This window comes from Anser brachyrhynchus (assembly GCF_964034855.1).
Source record: "Anser brachyrhynchus genome assembly, chromosome: 3".
Taxonomy (NCBI): domain Eukaryota; kingdom Metazoa; phylum Chordata; class Aves; order Anseriformes; family Anatidae; genus Anser; species Anser brachyrhynchus.
In genome coordinates, this window is record NC_137696.1 from 21,443,475 (window position 1) to 21,461,743 (window position 18,269).

The 18,269-nt window shown below is 38.3% G+C and overlaps 2 protein-coding genes across 6 annotated transcripts in view; one reads left to right on the forward strand and one right to left on the reverse strand.

Moving 5' to 3' along the window:
- Positions 1–7,713, forward strand: part of FBXO11 (F-box protein 11) — a 73,839-nt gene extending 66,126 nt beyond the window's left edge. For all 3 annotated transcript variants that reach the window (XM_080587601.1, XM_080587600.1, XM_080587602.1), the window contains exons 14-23: positions 79–173; positions 1,138–1,260; positions 1,365–1,450; positions 1,794–1,870; positions 1,985–2,128; positions 3,026–3,136; positions 4,298–4,405; positions 5,684–5,792; positions 6,201–6,299; positions 6,379–7,713. In XM_080587601.1, the coding sequence (XP_080443727.1) occupies positions 79–173; positions 1,138–1,260; positions 1,365–1,450; positions 1,794–1,870; positions 1,985–2,128; positions 3,026–3,136; positions 4,298–4,405; positions 5,684–5,792; positions 6,201–6,299; positions 6,379–6,508 (1,082 nt within the window). In that variant the 3' untranslated portion in view covers positions 6,509–7,713. The remainder of the gene's footprint in view (positions 1–78; positions 174–1,137; positions 1,261–1,364; positions 1,451–1,793; positions 1,871–1,984; positions 2,129–3,025; positions 3,137–4,297; positions 4,406–5,683; positions 5,793–6,200; positions 6,300–6,378) is intronic.
- The window catches only part of MSH6 (mutS homolog 6), a 96,209-nt gene continuing 85,619 nt past the window's right edge, over positions 7,680–18,269 (reverse strand). For all 3 annotated transcript variants that reach the window (XM_080587595.1, XM_080587594.1, XM_080587593.1), the window contains 8 exons: positions 17,890–18,062; positions 14,229–16,773; positions 12,613–12,878; positions 11,894–12,011; positions 9,578–9,667; positions 8,808–8,962; positions 8,398–8,597; positions 7,680–7,849 (listed from right to left, as the gene is read on the reverse strand). In XM_080587595.1, coding sequence (XP_080443721.1) covers positions 7,768–7,849; positions 8,398–8,597; positions 8,808–8,962; positions 9,578–9,667; positions 11,894–12,011; positions 12,613–12,878; positions 14,229–16,773; positions 17,890–18,062 — 3,629 coding nt within the window. In that variant the 3' untranslated portion in view covers positions 7,680–7,767. The remainder of the gene's footprint in view (positions 7,850–8,397; positions 8,598–8,807; positions 8,963–9,577; positions 9,668–11,893; positions 12,012–12,612; positions 12,879–14,228; positions 16,774–17,889; positions 18,063–18,269) is intronic.

An 18,269-nucleotide genomic window follows, 5' to 3' on the forward strand; every position in this document is an offset into this window, starting at 1 on the left:
AGCTGATTTGATTATTGCATCTTGAATTCAGAGAAAAATGAGCATATGCGTTGTATTAAATACCATTTTTGTTATTAGGTAATGCATTAGCAGGAATACAGATTCGAACGAACAGCTGTCCCATAGTTCGACACAACAAGATTCATGATGGTCAGCATGGTGGAATTTACGTGGTAAGCATGACCCACAAGCAGACATGCAGACTTAATTTCTGTTCATAGAAACGTTGCCAAAGTGTATATTATACGTAAAATGTTTGTACTTACAATGACTAGATTTCTTAGGTTAATTGTAATAGGCTGAAGCTGGTGCTCGTACTTAGAAGATTAAGGCTCTTACAAGTGTTACTAAATTATTTCTGTTACAGAGTACACCATTTAAAATGGGATGGCAGAACTTCACTTGTTGGATAAAAGCTTTTTTAAAAAATAAATTTAGAAATCTGTTCAGCTTTTTTTGCGTGTTACGCATTTACATATATTCAGTAACCTCAGATTTATTTTTTTTTGCCTTGAAGTTATGATATGCGTTGCAGGTGCTTTACAGGCATGTATTGTAAAAGTGAGGAATAAAGCACAATGAGCTGTCAGGCCATCTTGAGCCATGTCAGATTTTGTTTAAAGAAATATTTGCATGTTTTCCTACCAGAAATTACCAAATGTTCAGCTAATGCTACATGTGTTAATCTGCTCATTTGACAGATCTAACCAGAACAGTTCATACTGTTGCTTTGCTTTTAAGCACAAAAATGTGATAAAGATGTCAGTTTAAAGTGACGTGCAATTTTTTGTCAGTCTAGTGGACAAGGCTGGGTGTAGGTTTAAGTGCTATGTGCCACAGCTTTCATCTGATGGCATGGTGCTGGGGAAGTACCTCTTCTAACAAAAACTAGCAGACATTAGCAAATACTACGGCAGAGCCTTGAAATATGGTGGTTTATATGTAGAGTGTTCATAATTTTATGACAAACAGTCAAAATTGTAATGTTATTTTTTTTTAATAGTGTGAATATATACTCAAATAGAAGAGAATTATATTTCCACAGTAAAGAATCCATGTTGGGGATGGTGGGTGCAACCAGATAAACAATATTTGCAGTTAGCAGTTTTTCTCGACTCTTATACTTCTTGTATTTAGCATGAAAAAGGACAAGGTGTGATTGAGGAAAATGAAGTTTACAGCAATACTTTGGCTGGGGTCTGGGTGACAACGGGGAGCACTCCAGTCTTGAGGAGAAACAGAATACATAGCGGGAAACAGGTGAGTTTTACTTTGTGTGTTAGAAGGGGGCCAAAAAAGAAGAAAGTTCTTTTGCGTTTTTATATTTTACTTTCAAACTCATAATTTATTTTTCTATATGTTAGGTTGGAGTTTATTTTTATGACAATGGACATGGCGTGCTAGAAGACAATGACATCTATAATCACATGTACTCAGGGGTTCAGATAAGGTAAAATGTATTCTGATTCTTATGTCTAAACATTGTGTTGTGCTGTTTTATCCTGTTCTTGTCACTCAGTTTCTAAAAATAACTTTTTTTGAATTCAGTATTTCTGAATATCCTCTGCTTCAATAAAGAATTGCTTCTAATATAGCCTGGTTTTTGACCAGAAGGTGTGACCTATGAAGCATGTAAAAATTAAAACCTGTTTGCCTGCTGGAAAATACAGTATCTTATTCAGGTTTCCAAACAATGAGATCCATTGGGCATTTCTACAGAGGTGCTTCAAATCTTTGGCCTTGAGAAATAGTGAACTTTGTTAAATGACTTCTGTGTGTATGTATCTCTCTAGAACTGGAAGCAACCCCAAAATAAGACGCAACAAGATCTGGGGAGGTCAGAATGGTGGTATTCTTGTTTATAATTCTGGTAGGTCTGTTTCTCTCATTTATTCAGAACTGTTTATGTTCTGCAATATTATCTCTTCTCATTTATTGTTCTTTTTTTTATATATATTTTTTTCCACACTTCCTTCAATTTAAGGCCTTGGATTTATAGAAGACAATGAAATTTTTGATAATGCAATGGCTGGTGTATGGATTAAAACAGACAGTAACCCTACACTAAGAAGAAACAAAATTCATGATGGAAGAGATGGAGGCATCTGTATATTTAATGGGGGAAGAGGTATATTTTTTCCCTTACTAGCATGTGCTGAGTATTCTGGATAAGAGTTTAATTTCAGATTAAGCTGTGTCCTTTTTAAAGTGCTCTTTAGAAAACTAGCTCCTGTCTTTTGAAGTAATAAAATAGCTATAACAGATATATATGGATGCTTTTTAGCCTTAATTACATCACTAATACTGAACTCTGTGGGGGGCGGAGAGGTAATTAATCTAATCCAAGAAGACTGTTAGATTGCTGCTTAAGACAGTCTTTTTATCTCATCTGTTTTTGTAAGCTTTGCCATTTCACCGAGACAGTATTAAATTGAAGTCACTTAGCCAAAATCTTGCATATGAACATTTCATGTTTTGCCAGGGTCAACGATTTAAGGAGAAAAAAAAAAAATTATAAAGGAATCTTTGTACACCTGTTAGATCTAGAAATGGTCCTCTTCCAAAATCTTCTGACTATCGTGTGTCAGCTTGTTGTGTGAAAACAGCTTCTGATATTTTGTAGTTAAAATGAGATTTAATTTTAAGCATTTTAGAGTCTTGCAATAACAAAAATGCAAGTTTAGCTTTGCGTTGACAGGATGATAGTTTTAGAAGACAAGAACAGAAAGATGCTAGAAAAATTAAAGAAAAGATTGTGAAGTCAAAAGATTCAGTCTTTCCACAAAAATAAAATGGCACTTAAAGGAATTTTCTGTAACGGTGCATGCATTTCCAAATTCTACTATGTACACTGAAAAAAATACCCTAATATAATTATACACTGAGAATGACTTTAAACTTGCATCACAAACTAACTTTGGTGCTATTGATGGGTATTCCCCAAATGAAAGGAATATATGTTTGGCAGAATGGTTACAGATAAGGAAATGTTAATAACCCAAAATGTTTGTTGGTTCTGTAATAGGTCTTCTGGAAGAGAATGATATCTTCAGGAATGCTCAAGCTGGTGTTCTTATCAGCACCAACAGCCACCCTGTGCTAAGGAAAAATCGAATATTCGATGGATTTGCTGCAGGTTTGTGTTATTCAAATCAAATTTTGAAGTGTTAGAGCTTAGAGTAAGCTGTTCACAAAGCTGAATTTGTGACTTCCGTTACCCCACAGCACTTAGACATTTTAACAAGCAATCAGGATATCCTTCAGTGTATTTTTGAAATAATTTCAGAATTGTAGCAAAAAATCTTTACAGTAGTCCTGGAATTACTCGTGTGTTGAGAAATAATGCACATTCTGCCTTCTCATTTTTCTGTAAAATATTTTTTTTGCTATTTTATTTTAGAAGTAATTGGTAAAGCTGTCTAGAACATTTTATCACTGCTTTAAAACAAAGGAACATATAGCAAATACATTTTAAGGAGATTTGAATTGCATCTCAAGATTAACTTTCATTCTACAAACTTGAAAAATTATTGAAATAAGCATTTCTGACTCCAAAAGAGATGAAGAATGTTTAATAATGGTTTCTGTGTAATTTATTGCTTAATGATCAGACTTCCATACGTCTTGCATTCTATTCCATTTCAACTAAAATCACATTCTTGAGTTTTCTCCCATCTTTTTTTCAGAAGAAGCAAGTTTTCTGAGAAGGCGTCTCTAAAGGTGTTGTTTTCTGTGTGTAGTGGGGGGGGAGGATAGGTTGCTGTCGATCAGTCGTGGACAAATGACTTGGAAGACATGGGTTAATGATAAAAGCTAAGATTTAAATGATTTTTAGGTCCCTATCTTGAAAAAAAAAAAATATATATATATAATAAAAAGATATTTTAAGAAAGGTAAGGTATGTGCACAAGAACTTTCACATATACATGAAGATGGTAGGTTAAACACCCAGAAATCATATACCCCTTGGAAATGCCTGATAAAAGTAGCATTTTATTATCAGATAAACTGGTAATATATTGTTACTGCCAGAAACCATGCATGCCAGCTGTAGCTCTTTGAAAGGATTCAACAAGTATCTGAACCTCAGTTTTGTAGTGGTTCAGAGTCCAATTCCTAGCTATGTCATTTTACTTTTTCCCTGAGCTTATGATAAAAAGAAAAAAAAAAAAAACATACACAAAATCAACCCTCAAACCCTCACAGCTTATGAGAGAGGTACAAATATGCACAATGGCTGAGGACTAACTAACTATTCCCACTTTCTTTTCTTTTCTCTGTTCCCAACCCAAAAAAGGTATTGAAATAACTAATCATGCAACTGCAACATTAGAAGGCAATCAGATTTTCAACAACCGCTTTGGAGGTTTATTTCTAGCATCTGGTGTCAATGTAACAATGAAAGGTGAGCCTGAGCCTTTCTTTGGTTTTGTTTGTTCACTTTGCACTTTTTAATTTGGTGCTTTTTTTTTTTTTTGTTATTGTACCACTTTTGGGTTCAGATCTGGCATGTTTTTAAGCTAAATTTGTAATTAAACCTTTCAACTGAAGGTAGTAAGCCAAGCTAAGCTATCTTAGATTTTTAGACAGATAGCCAGAAACTCTCAAAGGTAACTTAAGGTTTTGCTATCATTATTAAAACTGTTATTAGCTCTTCTGTCTCGAAATGGTTTTTGAACTGGTCACTGGGTTTTAGCCCATCTCTGATTCACACTCTAAGCTAGTATAATGGTAAGTCTTTTGTCACAAATCTGAAAGCAAGTGTCCAGTAAAAAAGCATGCCTCACTTGGCTTTTAGGATCTAAAAGCATGAGTATTCACGATCCCAAATCACTTTTTCAGAAAATAGGAATAGTTTATATACCTAAAATGTCCATGTCTAGTAAGGGAGTGTGCATGAGACAGGGCCGTTTTGGAGGAGTTTGGAGTGATGGTCTGAATGGCAGTAACCTCCAGGAGGTTACTCTAGAAGTGAAACGTTCACTTTGCAGAAGTTTTTACCTGCTTGGATGTGCTTATTCTGCCTGTCCCCTGTATTTCTTTGTACCAACTCAAAACATAAGCTCTGGTTCACGCCTCAGCTCCTGGGCTTACTGACGGCATCAGTCAATGCTGTGATGGAGCAGTCAGGTGTGCTTCGGGACTTGGTAGAAGATCTAGTATGTGAATAAAGGAGGGATAACCAAGTTCACTATGTCATTGGACGCATCTTTTAAATGCTGGAGGTGGTCCTAATTTCAGGCCTAATTCTGGTTTACTTTCTATTGGAAGGGATGTATGAAAGTCCTTATGGTAGACTATAGGCTTTCAGACATTGGATTTTCAGACTTCTGAACGGAAAACTTAAACTGGTTTCTCTAACTGTTTTCACAAGCCAGTTCACAAAGAGTATTTAAACAAAAGCTTATCATATGGTTTATGCAAAGTGCATAGAGCAGCAGTATTTTTGGTCTGAGGACAGCACTGCACTGTCTGGGCACCTGTCTTGTCATCTGGAATTGAGTATTTGATGTGCTTAAATGCCAAAACTAAAATGCAGGCACAACACTAACTGTTCCTAATTGTTTTAGCTCTTTAAAAGGTGGGCAAAAAACTAACATCTTTAAAAATAATAATAATAAAAAGTAAATGTATTCATTGACTGAGGTATAATTAGTGGTTTTTGGTTTTTTTCCCCTAACAGATAACAAAATAATGAACAATCAAGATGCCATAGAAAAAGCTGTCAGTAGAGGCCAGTGTTTATATAAGATATCAAGTTACACCAGCTATCCGATGCATGACTTCTACAGGTAACAATTTATTTTTAGTCACCTACAGTAAGGTTTTTCAAATACTCTCACGCATGTTCTTTTAGCAAGGTCCCTAAAAATTGCTGTGTCAGTAAAAGACAAATGTGTGTTTTCCCTCACCTGCAAGAGAAAAATTTCAATCAAGTTTCATTGCCTTTAATTTATTGCGAGCTTCAGGGAAAGGTATGGTTACCACGAACATAAACCTAAAGGGATTACATGGCAGAACTTTTTTCAAAACACACGGCCAAAAGTGTGCCATGAAATCCACGTTTGAGTAAAATTCTCAAGTCTTAGTCCTGTGCATATCCTTTCCTTAAGTACTGTTCTTCCCCCCCACTCTCCCCAACCACTTTTACCAGCTTATCAGTTTTTGATTCATGCGCAATGTGATGTATTTTTCTTCAGATGTCATACCTGTAACACCACAGACCGTAATGCCATATGTGTGAACTGCATTAAGAAGTGCCATCAAGGACATGATGTAGAATTCATTAGGCATGATAGGTATGTTTCGAACAAGTATGTAAAGCAATTTTGACAATGCAAGTGAACAGGAGAACTAAAGAGTTCTATTTCTTTGTAGGTTTTTCTGTGACTGTGGTGCTGGAACACTGTCTAACCCCTGTACGCTTGCTGGAGAGCCTACTCATGACACAGATACACTATATGACTCTGCTCCACCTATAGAATCTAATACATTGCAGCACAACTGAATTCCTTTCAGAAAGAAAGTCCTGCCATTCTAATATCATAACTGTTAAAACTTTTTTTTGGAGGAAGTTATACTTGCCCATTTCTGCAGAAAGAGACTGTATTAAAGCGGATGTGTGAGGTGTTGACACTATGGAGCTCAACCTACCAAAAAAGAAAGTGGCAATATGTTGACTCAGGATAACAGAACTGGGCGTTTTAGCATTACTGTGTAAACAAAGACTTTGAAGGGACAGAAGTGAAGAAAAATAAGCTGCAATTTTGTACAGATACCAACTTCTGAAAGCTGGTGTTTTTACAAGTAGCATTGAAACGCAGTCCAATTTGCAGTAGTACTATTCTGTAGACAAGCAGCATTCTTTGTTGCTGCCTTTATGGACATGGGTACCAATTGCTTTTGTAACATGGTAAAAAAATGTGAGCTAGCACTTCTGCATTTCTTTTGATTTTTTTTAACATTTATTCAGATTGAGAAATATGATTTTAATGCTTTAATCTCATGTAGTTTGTTTCTAATTTCAAGCAAAAAAAATCTTATTGTACTTGAATGTGTCCTGTTTTGTTAGCACACCTAGACTTGCTGTAACTGTACTCATGTCCCAGTATGTACGTTCTTTCTATGAAAGAGAAAACACTAATCTTAAATTATATCCAGCAATTTTTCTGGTGTCCTCTGAAGTTAGAATAATCTCCTTCCCTGCCCCAGCAATAGTCTGTACTCAAACCACCCTAACAAAAAAGCGAGTGTTTTAATGAGACTTCCTAGAATATAATGCACTATAAAACAAAGTACCCATGTAACTAAGTTTTGTGAGTGAAATTTTACTATGTTTTAAAGTACACAGTAGAAAGTCTCCTCAAAACAGTCTTGTATTTTACTCTGTTCATAGTTTTTTTTGAACAGTCTGGACATTACTTTACATAACCTGCTGGAAATCACAGCAATTTCCTGCTCTAATGAAGCTGAGACAAGTATATATACAGCCCTATACCGTTTCATAGCTTTTTTCCATTTATGTGTATTGGTGACAGTGGGTAATCAACAGCCTGAAAGTGTATGCATGTACCATAACATCTAGACTTAATATATTGTGGAGTACTCAATAACCATTATGTAGAGGGTAGGTAAGAATTAAAGGGTTTAATTTCCTAGGAAAGACAATGGAAAAATGGTCATTTTTAAAAAATAAAGTTTATTAGATCATAACCTTGTCTGATACCACCTTTTTGAGAAACTGCCAGTACAAAAGCATTTTTGTTCTTAAAGCTGATTGATCATGGTGATAAGTTTCTGAACTGCATTTGCATCACTTGTTGCATCATCTACCACCAGGCACAGATACCTAAAGAAAATAACAGTCATTGTTACTGAACACGGCCACCAAGGGGCAAGAATATAAGCTTCCTCTTACTTGCACAGCTTTAGAAGACACACATTACTTTTTTTTTTTTTCCCTGTGGTGTAAAGGCTGCTGTCAGCCTTCAGTGCCTTATTGCAGAGGCGCTGCAACCATGGTTCCTGCATGACTGATTTCCCCCAGTACCCACCCAGCAGCTGTCAGCAAGGACTTATTCATGCATTCCTTCAGTTAGACTCAGGTCACATCCAGCCTAGCACCTATGCAAATCAAGCTCTTAGCCCTGGAACCTAGCACATGACCCAGCCTCAAAATACTGCATTACTCATCATATCTGCTATCTCCCAGGCCAGGGTTTCTTACATCCCTCCCTCAATGCTTGTGAAGTACCTTTGACATTCACAAAAATAGTTTTTACTTCCCCCTCTGCGGAAAGACTGAAGTTGTAAGCAAAGCAGAAGCAGCTGCCCAAATTTTAAAATGTCTACCTAGTAAGCAATGTGCAACTTAGAAATGGAGAACCAAGGCCTTACCTAAACAGTCTCAGTGATATCATCATTTTTTCAAACTCTTTTGCTTTTCTGTGCCCCTTCTGAATAACTTCCTCTGGAATATTAGCAAGTCTTGCTGCATTGAAGCCATAGCTTTTTGGACATGCTCCTTCGATGAATTTATACAGGAATGTAATAGTTTCCTGGCTTGGATCTTCACTCTCATTTTCAACCATACATGCCTAGAAAGATTATGTTACTGCAAGTTAGTGTATGTAATACTTACAAGACTAATAAATGCATGAAACATCACTAGCTGTTCTCAGGACACCTCTGTGACTCTGAGCAGATGACTGCAGAAAAGCACAAACAATATAAGATCTGCCAGCCGTGAGGAAGAGTCCCTGTACCTCGGTGCTCGTGATTTGCGTATCACAGTTTATTATACTTACCATGTGACCGAGCCGCACAGCAACATTCTGTGAATAATCCTCTACCAGGGAGTGGTAGTGTGTGGAGAATAAGGTTCGACACTTGATTTTCTCTGCAAGTTCTCTAACAACTGCACTTGCTATAGCTGTTCCGTCAAAAGTAGCTGTGCCTCTACCTGGAGATGAAATTGAAAAGCTTTGGTATACTCAGGAACAGAAGAGGCAAAGTAAATCATCCATAGTTTACCTGCTATGGAAGAGACTCCCTTAAGCATTAAGACTGAGGGATAAAAGCAAAGGTGACATTCTAAAGAAAGTTTTCAAGTGCAATTCATTGACAAACACTACAAACTGATATATGGCAAATAATCTTCCAAGCAGCATGGAGGGGAAAAAAAACAAAACAGCAGTGAGGAACGAGAGCCACGGGCAGGGTGAGCTCACTGGAGTATATGCTCAGTAACAATCACAATCTCTTCTGCGCTGCAGAAGAGGACATTTCAGCACTGAAACACGATACTGACTTGCTCAATGTTTTCTGCAAGTAATCACGCAAAGGCAGGCAGGAAAACTCAACTAGAAATAGGGTAATAGGGATTGGGGGATAAAAGGGGTTGTGTTAATGCCCAGGGCACCCAAGAAATTAGTGTTTTTGAGACAATTACATAGATATTGACTAGTTAAAAATTATTAGCATTATGATAAAACTACGTACTTGAGTTCTGATTTAGCCCTACAGCTAGTCATTACATCTTAGACAGTTTCTATCTATTAGAAAATAGACGAAATACCGAGTTCATCCACAAGAACAAGGGAGTGCTCTGTTGCATGCTGGAGAATGCTGGAAGTCTCGCTTAGTTCAACAAAGAAGGTACTTTCACCTTTAAAAGAAACAATAACAAAAAAGCCATGAAGTCATTGAAGAGCTGAAAAACACAGCTAAAACCTCATTTAATCTGCACTGGTATCTTAGTAAAGCTAAAATGAAACTTAGCAAACTAAACATTAAGAAAAACATAAAGCATTTTTTCCAGCATTAAAATGGTGGGGTGTCCATTTGCTGCAAGAAAAGCAGGTTTTGGTTGCTAAACAATACAGGCACACTTCATCTGTCCTGTATTAACAGTAGTGGTCAGATACGTTAGCTGTATCAAAAAGGGCCACAAAGGAAACAAGACAAGATTCTCTTGCTCCTTCTTAAGTGCACAAGACACAGGCCTAACGTATGTGTGACTTTTCAGTGTGAACAAGCAAGCAGGGAGCTTTAAAAAGACTAAGAAGCCAGGCTTATTGTTTTGGTTGGTGATGTCATAAGGCAATGAATTATTCAAATAATAAAGACTGTACTCATATAAACAAACCTTTCTGAAAGTCACTAAAAATTTCACCACTGCTGAAAACTGAACATCTGACAGGAGTGTCAGCAAACCAAGTTACAATACTCATGCTGAAATATATAAGTTTTTTTTTCCCCCTTAGCAGATTACAAGCAGAAGTACACAATTATTCAGAGCCTTGCATGCTACACATCCATGGGTACAAAGTCCAGATTTACTAATTCTTCGTAGAGTTCATTTATTCTAAATAATCACATGCAGCAGTGCAATTGCAAAATGGCGATTTTGGAGCAGACAAGTGTTGACTTCCTGTATTCATTTGGTTAGAAGCCTGAACATACCCCACACTGCTGTGCTCTAGCACAAGTTTCTTATAGGCATTATTAAACGTTGTCCAGCAATCTTTATTTTCTGCATTTATGTAAAGAAATTTCCAGGTTTTCATATGGTTTAAGAATACTCATGAATAAGCATTTACTCACTTTGGAAAATAAAATCCAAGAAGTACACAGGCAATTTTGAAACAACACTACTTATAAGTTACTTCAGATAAGTTCTATTGACATCTGTTATTAACTGACTGCCACAGAAAAACTTTCACTGCGCTTTCATTTCTGCTTAGTGTGGAAACAGATTTCAAAGGTAGCTCTGTTGTGCAGCCTTGTAAGGTGAAGTTAAAATGTTTGTGTACATATTTGGAAGAGAAAAGCATAGCTTGTAGCTGACAGAAAAAAAATTAAAAACGCTATGTTTTTCTGAACCACCTTGCTATTGCAGAAAGGGCATCTTTTATTTCTACCATAAACAATCTTCTATTCTCAAAATTTATTTTTGTATAAAATGAAAAAGAGCTGGGCAAAAAAAGCCTTAGTAAAATTCTCTAGCTGCAAAGAAAAGTTGCTGTTTGGGGAGGCGCAATTTTCTCTCTTTTTTTTTTTTTTAAACTTCAAGAACTCAGATGGAATGATTCATTTCCAAGTTTCTTATGTGCAACAACACATGGGCTTAAATTTTTGAAACAATTTAAATACTCTCATATTCACTGACCCACATCTTTCAGCACAAAGCTCACAGAAAAAAAGTGCACCTTAAGTAAGTTGTGATACCAGTTATTACCAGATAAAAATAATCATTTTTCAAGCCCCATGACATTTGGCATACCACCCCAGGCAGACTTTCCCATTCCAGTTGTTGTGTCATCACCCACTTCTGTCCTCCTCTCCATCCAAGATTTTAAACAGTCTAAGAACTGACAATTACTGCTTCCAAAAAGGAAGCCTGCCTTACTCCATCTGAAGAAATCGGATTTCAGCATTAACAAACACATCCTGATTGAAACAAAGGACCTCTAGTTCTTGAGAGAAGATAGCAAAATAACTCTTCTACTGCAGATACCCGAACGCCACCTTCCTATTCCAGAACATTTAGAAAAAGATGCCTGTATAAGTAGAATATTAATCAACTGTACAACGTCCCAAAAGATATTCCTCCGATTTGCATCCAACTGCAAGGGAGGCTTTTAATATTAAGTCTATAACAAATGATTGTAAATGTCTGTCAAAAATAATGGAGAACAAGCATACCAACCAAATCAAGCATACCTACAACTGAACAATGGAAGACAAAGAATTAGTCACTCGGCTCTCCATGGAAACACGAAAGACTATCCCTTTCCAACCTGCCACTCACTCAAAGCACAAAGTGTCCAAATGTACTAAGAAACTCATTCTGTGGTAAAACCCCTTGGCCAGCTGGATTACAGAAACTTACCTGACATAATTCTGTCTGAGGCACCGAGTCTTGTAAACACTCTGTCAATTGGTGTAAGCCTGCAGACTTCAGCAGGTACGTAGCATCCCAGTTGAGCCATTATAACCAGGAGACCAGCCTGCAAAACAAACATTAAACCATTTGAATTTTTATTAAGTCTTCGGAGTTTCAGTCCCACACAGAGAACAAGGGAATGAAACTGCACTTCCCCTGAAACAAATTACAACACACAAAACTTGCTACAGTTTTAAGACCTGCAGGTTGTAGCATCATAATCTCAACTAGGACTGAACTACTCTGAAAGCCTTCAAACACAAGTTACCACAGCAACTGGTGTTTATAAAGCAAACTTCCTAATGCTTTCCCAGTTGCCTATGACCTCTATTTTAATCTTGTTCAATTTGAAGTATCTTTTGCCAGACGATGCCAAATCCTGGATAGTAACGCTTGAAAGAGATAAAAGATGCTTTAATTTTTCCAGCCATCTCTCACAAGAGTTATGAAGTCAGTATAAATAGTAAATCTACCACCTAAGCATTGGCATTTTCAACCAGAATTATACTTTGTCTGTAGAGTATAATTGCTGTATTGTACTGCAAACCCTGCAGACCACCAGTGGGACCTCCTTTGGCTTTTATGAACAAGTAAATCATGCAATTCCTTCATGCAAAACACACAGGTACTCTGGAACATTCAATTTTATGTAGGTATACAATCACCTGTCTCATGAGTGTCGATTTGCCACCCATATTTGGACCAGTTACTAATACACAGGAAGCTTCACTACCACTGTCTTCATCTTTACTGCCTATCATGATGTCATTAGGAATAAAATCGTCCCCAAAGAAGGTTTTTGTAATGCATGGATGGCGTGAATTTTTAAGTTCCAGGAAGGGAGGAGCGCTATCCACAGGCAGTAGAATTACAGGTCGGCACAAAGGTCCATCACCATCTTGACTGTAGTTAGCAAGGGACATCAAGACATCTATAAGATTAAGAGAAATTCCAGTAAGTCATGCTTTATCTTTCTTTATCCATTCACTGGAGTGCATTTACTCATTGAACAGCATTTTTGGAAACAATTTTTTCCAGTTTCCTGTTAAAGGAAACACCCAAGAAGTACTCCTGAAGAGTGATTAAAAGGTGGGATATTCACAAGGTCTTTCCTCACTCCTTCAAGATTTCTACTGATGTCAAATTAAAAATACCCCCTCTCGTTTTTAAAGTCTTTAACATTTAAATCATTTCACTTAGTATTTATATTACATTTTTATTACATGTATATAAAAATAAGCTATTTTTCTAGCATTGTTTTTTGATTTGGAACAAGCTACATGAGGAGGAAACTAACTTCCACAACAGTAAGTTATTAAGAACTATAATACTGCTTAAAACCTGTCAGAATCGATTATATAAAGATTAAAATTCTGATGGCCTAGCAGAAAGCAGCGCAATCCCCCTCAATTAGCCTAGCTCTAAGGTTCAAAGCACTGGCTGCCTACAAAGTTAACACCATTTTACGTGATTTGAGAGACTTCATTTACACATATTACAACTTTTAAACAGATGAGCCTGAAAGCTCAGTCTCCTTTTACTTTCAATACTCGTGCTAGTGCCATAGTGTAGCTAGCTTCCCAGCTCTCCCAACCCACTCAGCTGGTTCCTAGACAGCTGTCCTCACTGTCTGCCTGTCCTCCCTTTTCTGCTGCAGTGGCATGAGACTCTTTTCGTTTTTCCCTGGAGACATCTTCTTAGGACTGAGAAGAGAATCCTCTTCTCTAAGAATATAATACAGGAGACTGTGCTACCCCAGACTTGAAGGAAAGTTTGGGGAAGTCTTCCTATTAGGCTACCTTTGTCAAGGTAATGAAAACCACCACCTTTTATTTTATTTTTAAAGGCTGCTAATAAAGCAGTCTGCTTGGACAGTGACTATCAGGCTGGATTTTTGTACCTCCATCTGCATCACTGTCTTCATTTAATAGGAAGCTACTCATCAATACATCAGAATCCTAGCTGTAGTGTGAGACCAATAATGCTACGCTGGGCAGTGAGAAATGCTCAGTTGCACACCTACAATCACACAACAGGAATGAAGAAAGAGCTTGCACATGGCAAGACCCAGCAACCGACCTGTTCTGCCTTTACTGACAGGAAGGAAGCGAGCTGTAACTGTTACCTACTAATGCTGTTATCGCAGCCACAGCTTTTAAACTACAAATTAAGGGCTGGCTACGGGCCTTTTTTTTTTTTTTTGCTTATCCTGGTCAGATTTCATCAGTTACAACGCAAGATTATTTTTGCTATATGATAAAACAAAAAAAAAGCCTCTTACCTAACACCGCGATGCATTCCACAGCTGCCTGCCAGTCCTTGCTGTTTTTATCGAAGTTGTAGAACAGGCGCCTCATACAGTCTTTTAGCGCCGCATCTCTTCGCTCCTCGGCATTAACCATGGCAGCCAGCATCTTCTCAATGTCTTTGGTCCAGTAACGTTTATACCCCTTCTTGGTTGACTTCAGCTCGTATTCTTCAGGTAAATTACGTGATATCACGCTTTCTGGTATTTCCATCTGGTACCGATTTTTGCCGGCCCCCCAGTACAAAATGGATTTGAAGCCAAGCAGTTTGCGTTGCTTATCTAGGTATACGTGGAGATCTTCCTGAACAGCTTTAATATCCTGCAGTGCTTTGTCATAATCGGGGTCAAAGCCTGTCTTTGGAGTGATCACTCCTGTCTTTCGAGCCTGGTTGTGATCAAAAGCAGTATCCCACCTTTTAAGCTCTGCGCTCAAGTCTGGGAAGCGTCCATCTGGATTTTTGGCTTTGCGGGTGACTAACTGCTTAAGTACTTTAGATTTGAAGTCAGTGGCAATTTCTTCCATGACATCGACAATTTCATTCATTACTTTAAACCCTTCCAGTGCAGACAAGAAGTCAGCAATTTTTTTCTTGCTGTATTTGATTTCTTCATAAAAGATGGCCCTGCTGTCAGGATGGTTCTGACTTTTAAGCGGTGATCCAATACTGTGAATTTTGCTGAGCAGCCTTTCAAGGTCGGGAAGTTTCTTCAGGTGCTCACTAACTTCAGACATTTTGTCTGGCACTGCCAGAAGGTCCTCAACAGCATCTAAACGATCATTGATGGATTTTGGGTTACAGAGCGGAGCACAGAGCCACTGTTTCAGGAGCCGCTTCCCAAACGGCGTACAGCAGGAGTCAATCCTTTCCAACAAAGTTCCTTCTGTGGTTCCGTTGGTTCCATTCCGCAGAACTTCCAAGTTCATTAGGGTGACTCCATCCAGCACCATCCGCCGGTCAGTTTTGGCAAAGAAGCTACTGGAACTCACAGTTTTTGCAGTATCAATATCCACAGGGACGTACTCCTCAAAGTTTGCCAGCGATAACAGTTCCTGATCAATCAGACATTTTTTGAGATAGAAGACACACCCCCCAAGAGCTGACAAGGCTAACTCACTGTTTTCACCAGGAGTTAATCCCAGCGAGTCAGTCTCTGAAGTCAGAGACTTGATCACAGAGGGCAGAGAACACCCATTTTCAGAGTTCTGTTTCTCCTTGAAATACTCTTCTTCAAGAAGAACTTTTAGTGTTTTAGATGCATTCCAGAACTGGGAGCCAGGGATCAGCCCTTCCTGAATGCAACAAACAAGTGAGCCTTTCAATATTTTCTGTGTGTCCACAGACAGGTTCCCCTTCTCAAACAGTACCTGCACGGGAGTGTAATGCGCTACTAGAGTCCTAAACCTCGAACAGTGCCGGTCATCTGAGAACTGGCCTACATAAAATTTTCCAACTGATGTGTCAACGAAGCAGACCCCATAAACACGCTGTCCAGAGGAGTCTTCCTTTTCCTTAACACACAGAAGGTATTTGTTATGGTTCTCCGACGGATCACAATCCAGAATGCTGTAGGTCTGAGTGCCTTTGGTAACGATTCTGCAGATTTCTCGACGTACGACCTTGTCAAACTTTGTTGGGTGGGCCATTGACTTGTAGCGTGCTTCCATCATTTCAGGAGTTTCTGTTTGCTCAACACGGGCTATCTTGTAGCCCTTCTGCACTAGAACGTCAGAGAACCTGCCGAACGCAGTTTCTGGAAAACCTGAATGGGCCCAAGAACCTTTCATAAATATCAGGCCCAACTCATTCACACCAGTGACTGCATCCATGTGATACAGCTCATAGAATTTTCCAACCTTGTAGAAAATCACTGCATCAAAGTTTTGACTTTTCAGCTGCCACCACCTCCGCATGCCTGGCGTACATTTGTTCAGATAGTCTTCAGGTACATACAGAGTACGTGGGTCATAATCAGGGTCACTCTGTCGCCTCCTGTGTGCATCTTTCTTCTTCCCTTCCTGAAGCCAATCAAGTTTCTCATGTTCCCATACTGCAAAGCCACCAGTTCCTCCACTGCAAGCATTTGCTTGAGATTCAAAGTTTTCAGGTGCTGCAAACGATGTCAGCTTAGACTTGGCCTCCGAGGAAACCGTTGCTGCTCTCTTGGGTGCTTCAGAACGCCCATTTTCTAAGCTGCTCCTTTTAGAAGGCTTGCTCACATCTCTTCTCTTTCGTTTAGAAGAGACTTTTACAGGACTTTCTGCAATGCTCTCTTCATCTGTCTCTGCGTCAGTAGATTCGTTTTCCTCCACCCCACTGCTAGCTTCCTCGCTGCTTGCTGCTTCTTTCACATCAGGCTTGAACTCTACATCAGAACCGTCATGATCACTGTCAGAATCCAACACTCTTCTTCTTTTGGCTTTTGTGGTACTTCCCTTGCTCATTAATCGCTTGTTGCCCTTCACATCCTCCTCACTGTTCGGGTCATCACTGTCACCTGATGCACTTTCACTTGACTGCTGTAAAATAAATTATTTAGCCTATTAAAAATTCTGGCTACAAAGTAAAATATCATAGCTGCAAAAAGAAGCTTGGAAATGCAGGATAATGCAGTAGCTATGATGCTTGAGCCAGAAGACAGGGAGTCACAGCCAATTCAGTTTACACTCGTGGACTTTTTTCTGGATAATGAACGACTGTCTGCCTGTGGCATAATTACTCTTCTTTGTGTTCCTTACTGTTTCACTTATAACGTCACATAAGTGATCCTGATTAAAAAGCCTTTCAAACAGGATAAAAGGTGTACAGTATATGAAATTTAGCAAAGAAACATCACCATCGGCTAACGGTGGTGTGATTTTGTTCCTACTGACCTGGCCTGTGTCAGAAATATAATTGGTAAAAAGAATAGACAGGTCACGTTGACAGAGGAGGTAAGGAAAACCCCCACCACATCAGCACTTTCTTCATACCATTCCCTTCCAAAGAAGTTTGTTCCAATACACGTGGCAGTACTGAAACTGTATTGTGAATAATTCAAATACTATGTGCACACAACACAATAAAAGATCTCCTTTTAGCTACCCCACCAACAAATCGGTACTAACAGTATAAGAATTTGCACTTTGGTGCAGCTCCACAAGGGCAGGCTCCAAAATCCAATTTAATGCTTTAAATCAAGCACTCGAAAAGCTATGAATTTCTACATTATGGCAAATGAGAATTTCAGATTGAATTTATGGGAACTTGGAACACGAGCAGAGAAGATAGAGATGCAGATGAAAAGTATTTTGAGTTGAAAAGTAGGCAGGTAACCTGGGCTAACTTGGGAGAGATCAATGAGCAGAGATGATATACTTTAAAGAAGTTATGTAACTTATCTGAGGTTAGGGAACACCAAAGAAATATTAGACTTCTCCTTCCTACTAGAAAAGGTGAGACACCAGCATATAACCTAACAGCACAAAGGCAATGCAAAAAAGACATAGGGATACACGTGCATACATGATAAAAGAGCAGATAGGCAGTGATAACTAAACTACAGAGTTGTAGGATATTCCTTGCTTAGCTCCAAGAGACAGTTTCTAAGATACAGTATTATTTCTGAAAACAACAGCAAGTAAGAAAAAATTTACCTCCATTTCCTCCTCCTCCTCCTCCGTGTCAGAAGGCTCGCTGCATACTGCCAGCTCAAGTCGCTTAATTTTATCTTTACTCATTGCGCTGTCGGCCAGCTCCATGGCTTTTTTAATTTCAGGTTTTGTACTATAAAACATACCTCCCTTAAGCGCCTCCCCATCTGATGAACCTACAAAACAGCAACATGTCAGAAACTGAAGTTGGTCTAGCATTTAACCAGTCCTTTAGTTAGTGTTCATCCTTCACTTTTAAATATATTCAAACCATCATATATATTAAATACATAATATATACTTAATATGTATTATACTATAACATATGTATTTCTCTCTTTCTCTCACATCCCTTTAGCACCACAGTTCCTCTTTCTTTGTAG